This window comes from Cyclopterus lumpus, chromosome 22, assembly GCF_009769545.1.
Source record: "Cyclopterus lumpus isolate fCycLum1 chromosome 22, fCycLum1.pri, whole genome shotgun sequence".
NCBI classification, from domain to species: domain Eukaryota; kingdom Metazoa; phylum Chordata; class Actinopteri; order Perciformes; family Cyclopteridae; genus Cyclopterus; species Cyclopterus lumpus.
Genome location: NC_046987.1, coordinates 20,838,564 through 20,848,787, shown reverse-complemented (window position 1 = coordinate 20,848,787; position 10,224 = coordinate 20,838,564). Strand labels below are relative to the sequence as shown.

Genomic DNA, 10,224 nt, shown 5'->3' with positions numbered 1-10,224 from the left:
GATAGGTACAAACACACAGGATAGGTTCGTACACACACACACAGGATAGGTTCTCTCTCTCACACACACACACACACACACACACACACACAGATCAACAGCAGGTTCAAACAGAGTGAAGCATCCCTTTAATGATCACAGAACAGTGTTTAGCATCCGTATCTCGTCTACGCCGACGACACCAACTTTACAAATACAAGTTTATACACACAAGGGAGGGAAATTTTTTTTTTTTTTTCAAAGAAATAAATCACCCAAAAAAAAAATTCAATCATAAAAGTACATTAAAATGGAATTATTTCTGTACAAAGAGGACGCCACCTCCGCGCGTGTGGCTTTACATCTCAGTGGCATTTAAAAAGAACAAAGGACACTCACAGGAGGTTCTCTGGCCTCTGGAATGAGAGCTCGCCTCCTCCACGAGCTCCAACGCAGACGGCCATGAAGCCTCAGGTGTTACAGGTAACGGGGTCAACGTCACACCTTCAACCCCGCAGGACAGACGCTCCAACGAAATACACCATTCACAGGGAAGGGGGGTCAAAGGTCGGCGCTGCTGTGTGTTTAGTGTCGGAGCAAAAGCTGCTTGACTGAAACTTCCGGATTTACTTACAATAAATACGAGACAGATATCAGGTGTGATTGGTTACCATGCCACCCTTAACCCCCCCAACACACACACACACTCCGTCCAGATTGAAGCTTTAACCTCGTTCTCTCTCTCACTCTCTAGTGTTGGAAAATGGCTGAAGTCGTTCCTTTAAAAAGACGCTTCTGACAACTTGTTTTAACAAAAATCAGATTCAGCTCATAAAAATAAAAAAATGGAGTAAAAAGAGAATGTTTTTTTACATCTTAATGCGATAAAAAAAACCCTGCAAAAGTCCAACCGCTCCACACAACCAGACGTCCGTGGAGTCACATTAAAAAGAAAAACGGTAGAGTGCGCTTGATTTAAAATAAAAAATGAAAAGCACCAAGCACACTTAAAGGCCACGCCTCCAACGCTGCTCACGAAAAAATATAAAAATAAATCACAAATATTTCAGTGAGGAGAGAAACAGTCCAACGTGACCTCAAGCACGATGTTCAGAGCGCTGACTTTCGATGTAGAAATTGCACCAAAAAAAAGAAGGAGAGAAGCTCCGCCTCCACCCGGTCAGAGACGACCTTCCAACCTCAGAGCCCGGGAGACGGGCGGGGTAGATGGAGGAGAGACGAGACCCGTGGGGCGGACGGAGGGGACTCGCCCGTCATTGGACGACCTCGAAGTAGTGTAGGATCGCCATGATGTGCTGCGGCATGAAGACGTATCCGGTGTACACGGCCATGCCGGCCACGGAGATGAGCAGGGAGTCTGGAGGAGGAGGAGTTAAGGAGGAACTGGCAGAGGAGAACGCATGACCTCCGATGGAGCCGATACCAACCCTCAATGGAGCCGATACCAACCGTCAATGGAGCCGATACCAACCGTCAAAGGAGCCGTTACCAACCGTCAATGGAGCCGATACCAACCGTCAATGGAGCCGTTACCAACCCTCAATGGCGCCGCTACCAACCGTCAATGGAGCCGATACCAACCGTCAACGGAGCCGATACCAACCCTCAATGGAGCCGATACCAACCGTCAATGGAGCCGATACCAACCCTCAACGGAGCCGTTACCAACCGTCAATGGAGCCGATACCAACCGTCAATGGAGCCGTTACCAACCCTCAATGGCGCCGCTACCAACCGTCAATGGAGCCGATACCAACCGTCAACGGAGCCGATACCAACCCTCAATGGAGCCGCTACCAACCGTCAATGGAGCCGATACCAACCGTCAACGGAGCCGATACCAACCCTCAATGGAGCCGATACCAACCCTCAATGGAGCTGCTACCAACCGTCAATGGAGCCGATACCAACCGTCAACGGAGCCGATACCAACCCTCAATGGAGCTGCTACCAACTGTCAATGGAGCCGTTACCAACCCTCAATGGAGCCGATACCAACCCTCAATGGAGCTGCTACCAACCGTCAACGGAGCCGATACCAACCCTCAATGGAGCCGATACCAACCGTCAATGGAGCCGATACCAACCCTCAATGGAGCTGCTACCAACCGTCAACGGAGCCGATACCAACCGTCAACGGAGCCGATACCAACCCTCAATGGAGCTGCTACCAACCGTCAATGGAGCCGTTACCAACCCTCAATGGAGCCGATACCAACCGTCAACGGAGCCGATGCCAACCGTCAATGGAGCCGATACCAACCGTCAACGGAGCCGATGCCAACCGTCAAAAAACAGTGGTGTGTGTGTGTTATCAACAGAGACCAGGACATGAGGTGTGTTTATTTGCACTCAGGTGACGCAGGTGATCCTGCATAAGACAGAAGAAACACACCTTTTGAGACAACACCTGGTGGAATTATTGTCGGCTACCTCTCAGTTTAATATTGTTATTTACACATGCTTTCGTTTGTAATGTCGTCGTTTTTTTTTAGACCTGTTTTTCTCTCAGTAATTTTGGGTCTGAAAAAAAAACTATAATCATGATGTCAACAAGAGGTTGAATGTCAGCTTCCATTGCTGTAAACTATTAATTGTATACGTCCAAAAATGAGCATTTCCTTCCCCCCCCACACACGTTATAAAATGTAATATATTCGTCTGTGATACGGTTGAAAAGACGCCACCTTGAACTCCGCTTACTTTAAGTGCCGTCTGCTTAGAGCAATGCACCCTGGGAGTTGTAGTCGACTTCTCTCGTTCAGTTTTTTTTTTTTTAAATGTCTTTTTTTAACTAAAAGAAGCAGATATTTTCTAAACAGTCGTTCATCTTTTGATCAAATGCTGAGAGCCCAAAAAAGGGTTGCAGCCTGATCAGCTAAATAAAACCAGTTCATCGCAGCATTTATGAAGTGTTTGGTGTTTTTAATACAAACCGTCAATGTAACGTGACACAACACACAATCAATGGCATGAGGGAGTTAACACGCTGATGACAAGCAGAGGAACAACACGCACACACACACACACCTGACCCCTCAGGGGAGGAAGAGATGAGGGTGACACCACCTGCAGGGAGAAGATTCCTCCATTTACACAACGTGCGCACGCATCACTCTTTACACAAGAGTATGCGCAGGTGCTTCGGAGAGGAAACAGACTTCCCAGGTGTCTCTTTTAATACATTAAAATCTTACCGTTTGAATTCAGGTTGATCTCGTGTTACGTAACATAAAACTAGAATATGGTGCAACTTGTGTTGTTGAGCCGCATGCGAGTCACGCGACAGGAAGTCACCTGACAGCCGACCGGAAGTTGCCGGAAACTCCGTTAAAAAAAGTCTACATTAATCGTAAATAAAATAAGTTTAACATGTATTTATTTTAAAGGTTACAATGTGTATTCAAAACACTTAACTTTCAATATTTTAGCGAAAGCAAAAAGCGCATTTTTACACACGCCGAATACGTCACGAACCCGGATACGTTAGTAAAAATACCGTAAGTTATATTTAACGACGTCTCTTTTTTTTTTTTTTAAAAGCATGTTTTATCCAACAGGAGAAGTTACGCTTACGTATCCGGCCAACCGCGAGCCACCTGGAGCTGCGCGCTAACTTCCTGGCTAAAAGTTAGCCCGTTAGCTCGCCGGAAGTCGTGAAAGGATACTGAACACCGTCCGCTCCCAGGGCTCCAGCATGTACAGCGCCGTCACCAGGAGGTACTGGTAGTAGAACCAGGACAGCTGCTTCCAACAGTCGCCCAGAGACATGGTTCCGACTTGGCGAACGAACCCCCCCCCAAAAACAAACTTAAAACTTTTTTTCCTAGCTTCTTTTTTCCCTTCCTTCTGGGTGATTCGTCGGACGTCCTCTCCGGTGACGCAATGACGTTAAATAACAAGGCGCGAGGCGGACGGGTTTTGACGCAGGACAAAAGGGGTTCCAACATCCGGATTTCAAAATAAGACACAGAATCAATGTTTATCAAAGTAGTTTTTATAAAAATGTTTTCTCTCTCTCTCAGAACTGAACTACTTTGTAATTTATCGTTTACAACTTTCCTGCATTGTGTTTTAAATGTCACATTAAGTAAACCAACAATTAAATGATTGTATGTGTTGACTGATATGTATTCTTATGATTACCATCATCATCATCATCTACTAATAAAATATATATATATATATAAAAAACAAATTATATATAAAAATATGTTTTACTTATACAGCCTTGCTGCCACAAATGTGGATTAATCCACCACTGAAATAGTCCCCACCAAATGCACCATTTACATGTTTGATTAAAAAAAAAAACCTATAGTGAGCAGCTGATTTTAGGGAAACATCCGAGCCATTTTAAAAATGAAACTATATGAATGCGTTGTTAAAAGCATAAAGCCCAGAGAGCTTCAGTGACCTAAACAAAAACATTACAAACTGCGTACAGACCAAGAAAACAGAAGGAGTTACTCAGATTGGTCCAGTTTGCAGTACAGTGTTGTACAAGTCGGTAGCTAAATAATAAAAAAAATACATAGTTTGTTCAAAAGAAAGCACAGACAAGTTTATTTACAACTGTAAAATATCCACTTCAGTACAGATCTCGTTCTTTAACAAGAACAAAATGTTATTGAGCTGTTGATACTTTAAGGAGTTTATAACACTATGACGTAGTTGTACGCAGCTATAAGGACACTTTAGGTGTTAAAAGAGATCATATGAGACACTTTAGACGCCTAAAAGATGATATTGATTCTTTTAGGCATCTAAAAAACACGTCCACAGCAGTACTTCTCTACTGCAGTAATACTCTGACTGTGTACAAGTACCTCACACAACATCACCACTGCCCCCTGGAACGCACAGTATTCGTCAAGGAAGTTCTAAGACATATTTCATATGACACCTGTGTTTTACGTGTCATCAGTTATCAACTTTAGACTTTTGCTTCCTCTTATGACAAAAACATTCACACCAGCTGACTCACAGCTACGTCACAGCGTAATAAAACACTTTATGAAGCGCTTGTTTACCGACTGAACGCTAAACCGGGCGGTTACGGTAAAGTGTCCGTCGGCCTCGTCAGCCTTTTTTAAATCCCCAAATGTTAATATCAGCATTACAAGCGGGCTCTTGTGTATTCAGACCATCAGAGCAGCAATGAGAAGATTTTCAGTGTCAAAATTCCAGATTACGTAAGATATTTAAAAAGAAAAACTAGCGACTGTCCACCTGGTTCCTCCTCCTCCTCCTCCTCCTCCTCCTCCTCCTCCTCCTCCTCCTCCTCCTCCTCCTCCTCCGTCCTCTTTTTTTTTTTCTCTCTCTCTGCGCATCTCCGAATGTCTCTTTATTTACTTCCTATAATAAAAAAGCCCTCTCCTCTTCCTCCTCCCACTCCTGCTCAGCAGTGGCTGGCCAGGATGTTGAAGAAGTGGTACACCTCCTCCTTGTCGAACACGGCCACCTCTGTGGAGCACTCGGTGCACCGGACCGGGTGGTAAACCTCGTCGGCGTCCATCCCCGCCGGCGCCGGCTCGGGGGTCTCGTCCATCTCGTCCGCCTTCTGGCCGCCGCGCCTCCTCTTCCTCCTCGACGTCCTCGGCTTCGCCTCCGGCTGGGTTTTGTAGCGCAGCGCCTCGTCTCGCTTCACCGCGCAGTTCATGACGAACATGGCGCGGTACTGCGTCCGGTACTTCTCGTGCCTGAGAGGGAAAAACGGGGGAAGCGGTCGGTCAGGAAACTCGTTTCTCACGACGCAAACTTCTTGTTTCAGGGCTGCAAATAATGAGGTTTTTATATTCATTTATTTATCCATCTTGAAGTCTTCAATTGTTTTGTTTCGGTCTCAAACCCAAAAGACATAAAAACAAAACCCTGAACGTTTGACTGATAAACGACATCTTAAAACTATAATAATAATAATAATAATAATAATTTGAGCACTGTGGAGAATAATCATCTCCACACTACCAATAAATTACAGCTGTAGCAAAAAGGGGGAAATATTAGATCAAAAGTTATTGTGATGATTTGCATTTTAGTTAAAAAAAAAAAGAGAAGACTAATTCACAAGATTATTATTATTTGTAGTTCAAGATCTCAAAAAAATAATATTTTCGTCTTAAATTCCTTCTAAAAAACAGACTTTTGGTGGACTGTGAAACTAAAGTAGCTGAAGAGAACGTCTCCAAACAGGAGAACAGAGCTGCACATGTTCATAAAAGTCCACATGGAGAACACGAATCCCCGATGTGAGCAACCGTAGAGAGAGAACACACACACACACACACACACACACACCTCTGACAGTCCAGGCAGAGCGTCGTCATGCAGGCGGGACAGTTGAGGACGGCGTCGCTGCTCATGAGACCCTGATCCTGGCGGGGCTGCGCTCGAGACCCGGCAGCCGGTCGCTTTCTGCTGTGGTACCTGAAGACGAAGAGCGGACAGGCCCGAATTCAAAATAATAGAAAACGTAGGGACGACAAACGTTTAATTAAAAAAAGCGGAGCGGCGTCTTACCGCCTCCTCCTGGCGTCCACCCAGGCCTGGTCCCGGTCGTCCTTGTCGGGGTCGTACAGCAGCTCGTCGTTGGTCAGCACGGCTCGCTGGCGCCGCTTCCGGCCGGTGGAGCCGCCTGGCAGACGAGACAGAGGGATTCTTAACGAGGCGACGTCTTTAACGCCCGCCGACGCGTTTAGGAGCTACGCGAAAAAGGCAGGAAAACTAACGATCGGGGAACATTCGCGCTTACTTGGCGTCTCCTCTCCCTCCGAGTCGGAGTCGAAGTACACCTCATCGTACATCTGAGAGGTCGGAGGACCAGGACCAGCTCCTCCTGCTGAAGAATAAACACACAGGTGTAAATAAAGTTCTCCTCCAGTAGCCAGTAGATCATGTGATCAGGACATCATGGGTGTTTCTCTTGTCTCTGATCATGTGACTTTGTAAACAACCAATCAGTGTTGAGACCAACAGGAGGAGAGCTAGTAACGTTAGCAGCACCGCTAATGGAGAACCAGCGGAGGTTCACTTCAGTTACATTGTGATGCGTTCAGGCTCTGCTCGGTGATAATGAGTACTGGCTGAAGGGTTTCTCATGATGCGTTCAGGTGTAATCTAGTAAAATGTAGTGTTGGTGATAAACTATAATAAATCCAGATGTTTTCACATGAATACAAAATAGATATTAGAGATGAATTATAAGCCGTTTAACAGCTCTGAGCTCATTAACACTAATAACGACGATAATAAATAATATATTTCCTTATTATTTCAATTGTGTGTTTTTATGAAGAAGAAAAAAATCCACTATAAATAACAAAGTAAAAATACAGAGGCAGTTTTACAGCCTTGTCGCCCAGCAAAGTGATCCGTATGTGTTAATATTGATCAGCATCAACATGGAACATGAGTCTAAAAGTGTTTTTTGTCCTGTCAACGGGGACGCTGGCGAAACTTAACGCCGCTCCATCTAGGACTGTTTTTATCTACCTTTTTTGCAATTTAACATTCATTTAAATTATTTAAAATTTTATTTAACAGTGTAGCCATTCTTCTGGCTTAATTATTCTGCAAATCTTGGATTAGTTTTTATTTTGTGATTGCCGTTGGCTCCTTCTCTCCACCACTGCGATCTGGTCAACTGGCGTTGGCTGGCTAGCCGACGGTCTCTTGCTGGCCGGCGGCTACCAACGAGCCAGCCGACTCCCTGCTGGATGCTCTCCACCGCTGCCGCCTGGACAACTGGCGTTGGCTGGCTGGCCGACAGTCTCTTGCTGGCTGGCCGACGGTCTCTTGCTGGCTGGCCGACGGTCTCTTGGTGGCTGGCCGACGGTCTCTTGCTGGTCGGCGGCTGCCGCGAGCCGGCCGACTCCCTGCTCCATGCTGTTGCTTTGAGGCTGGTCGGCTTCTCTGCTCCTCCGTTCGTCTCGGCCATCGGGGCGCTCGGACTCCTTCGTCGGCCCCGTTGCATCCACAGAGCCTCCCGCGGAGGGTTTGTTTGCTCCTGGCCTGATCGCTCCACGCTTCCCATCCCCTCCCTCTGGTCGACCGATCGCATCGCTGCAGCTCGTCATCACAACAACAGTCTCCAAGAGCGAGATGGTGGCAACGAAAGTAGGAACTGTTACAGCTCCCCCAGCACCCTCTACTCTTCCTGCTGACTCCACCCCCCAAAACCGGACTGGTACACTCCAATATGTCGTCCTTTTATGCAGTTCTTTGGTTCCCCTATTTTAGTTGGTCTGTTCTGCTTTATTTTGTATTTGTAATGTTCTATTCCTCTATTGTGTTCATTGCCTGTATGACATTGTCTCCTTTGCCTCATGTATGTTCTGAAATGTTTACTTGTATTGATGTTATGTTTTTACCTTGCGTCTATGTAGAGCACTTTGTAAACCCTGTTTTTAAAGGTGCTATATAAATAAATGTATTATGTATTATTATTATTCGCTCCTTCTTGTATTTGATCCGTGAGTTTTATGCTCCTCTCCAGTCTGATAGATGAACATGCAGCCAGGTGTTACCTGCCACTGCCGCTGCAGCTGCTGCCGGCGTCCAGGTTCCCTCCAGGGTCTTGATGGTGGAGTTAAGCTCCGCCTCCATCTCCTTCTCAAACTCATCCCCGCTGGAAGACTCGCTCTCCCCTGTCAGATACTCTCTGATCAGCTTCTTCTTCTGCTCCGGGGTCCCGTTCAGCAGCACCTCCAGCTCATCCTCCGAACTGAAACACAGCCAGGAACAAGTTACAGACACACAACAGTTATTTATAAATAAAAATAATACATATATATATATATAGAGAGAGAGAGAGAGAGAGAGAGAGAGAGAGAGAGACACACATTTTTATTTATTGTGTAATATATATATATATATATATATATATATATATATATATATATATATATATATATATATATATATATATATATATATATATATAAATAAATACACAAATTAAGAGGTCTATGTTTTAGTCTGATTCTAAAAGTTATATTAAGCATCCCATCCCAATGAATAAAATAGAGTCTGAATAAGTTTGAGTTTAATTTCTGCATTACGCACATTTACTTTAAATACTTAAAGTACATCTATCTTCATATACACTTTAAGCAGAGTACCACGTTCAACGCAGTACTTTTACAGTAGTATTACGAGCTACTATTCGGACCTAAAGCACACTGACGCTCTGAAGGCGAACACGTCGTGTATCATAATAACAAAACCCCGGCGGGCCTCGTGTTTACATGCGGACCACGTGGTCCGGACCCTAAAGATGTCCGACCTGCTCTCCGCTCGCTCCTCGTCGCTCAGCTCCTCGAGCTCGTACGAGTCGATCTCCTGCGGTTTGTTCAGTTTGTTCATTTTAACCGTCGACGAGACGCGTCCAGCGTTCAGCAACATGAGCTGCGGACGGATTAGCGGGTGACACACGAACTGCTGCTTCCGCTTCCGCCTCCTCGTCTTCTTCTTCTTCTTCTTCTTCTTCTGTGGTGTCGTAGAACGGAAGTGGACGTTATGAAGCGGAAAACAATCAAATAAAATGAAATGAAAATGAAATAAAAAGATATAAAAATAAATAAATAAAAATAAATGAAATGATGTAAAATAAAATGTTATAAAATAATATAAAATAAAATGACATGCAATAAAAGGAAATGAAATAAAAAATAAATGAAATGATGTAAAATTAAATTAAATTAATTTAAATATAAGGAAATTAAATAAACAACCATCTCACCTCGTAACATAATCGTTTAAAAAAAAAAATGTCTTTAAGGTTTTTACATAAAATTATAAAAGTCTAGTTATTCTTAAATAAACCAAAAAAAAACTTGCTCAAACTGATGCTGTTACAACAAACCACCTTTAGGTGGAGCCAACAGATCAGAGATGTTCGTTGCAGCTAAAGATTCATCTGAAGGCCCAGAAGTCCACGAGACAATGGGAGGAATGAAAATAATGGTTTAACGTACAATGTTAAACCGTAAGTTTCCGTCACCACCACAAATGTTCATTGAATACACGTTTTATCCCTTTTTTGTTTTCCTTCTTCAAGTCTCTCATTCGTGGCCTCGTGATATATTTTCTGTGATGTGACACTTGTCACATTTTTTTTACTTTTAAAAGGTGTTAAAATCTTTAGAAGACATACGAGTATACAATAAAATAATATAAAACAATTAAAAAAATGGCAGCACTGATCAAACAGTGGGAAAGAAA

General features: G+C 44.2%; 3 protein-coding genes across 6 annotated transcripts in view; all 3 read right to left on the bottom strand.

Annotated features, from left to right (window-relative positions):
• egln3 (egl-9 family hypoxia-inducible factor 3) overlaps nt 1-3,662 on the bottom strand; it is a 20,550-nt gene extending 16,888 nt beyond the window's left edge. For 2 of the 4 annotated variants that reach the window (XM_034562886.1, XM_034562887.1), the window contains exon 1: nt 3,198-3,662. The gene's annotated coding sequence lies outside the window, so the exon portion shown is untranslated. Of the gene's footprint in view, nt 1-1,363; nt 3,070-3,197 lie in introns of those variants that run through there. The other 2 variants (XR_004611856.1, XR_004611857.1) reach the window with 2 other exon arrangements.
• Nucleotides 106-3,915, bottom strand: sptssa (serine palmitoyltransferase, small subunit A). The gene is made up of 2 exons (XM_034562899.1): nt 3,669-3,915; nt 106-1,357 (listed from the first exon to the last, which is right to left on the bottom strand). Exons 1-2 carry the CDS (start codon nt 3,769-3,771, stop codon nt 1,254-1,256), a joined length of 207 nt encoding a protein of 68 aa, XP_034418790.1. The 5' UTR covers nt 3,772-3,915; the 3' UTR covers nt 106-1,253.
• A 623-nt stretch (nt 3,916-4,538) lies between these two features.
• eapp (e2f-associated phosphoprotein) lies at nt 4,539-9,469 on the bottom strand. The gene is made up of 6 exons (XM_034562883.1): nt 9,287-9,469; nt 8,529-8,725; nt 6,755-6,841; nt 6,523-6,637; nt 6,301-6,429; nt 4,539-5,702 (listed from the first exon to the last, which is right to left on the bottom strand). The coding sequence occupies exons 1-6, from the start codon at nt 9,403-9,405 to the stop codon at nt 5,402-5,404; spliced, it is 948 nt and encodes a 315-aa protein (XP_034418774.1). The 5' UTR covers nt 9,406-9,469; the 3' UTR covers nt 4,539-5,401.
• Between the last annotated feature and the right edge of the window lie 755 nt (nt 9,470-10,224).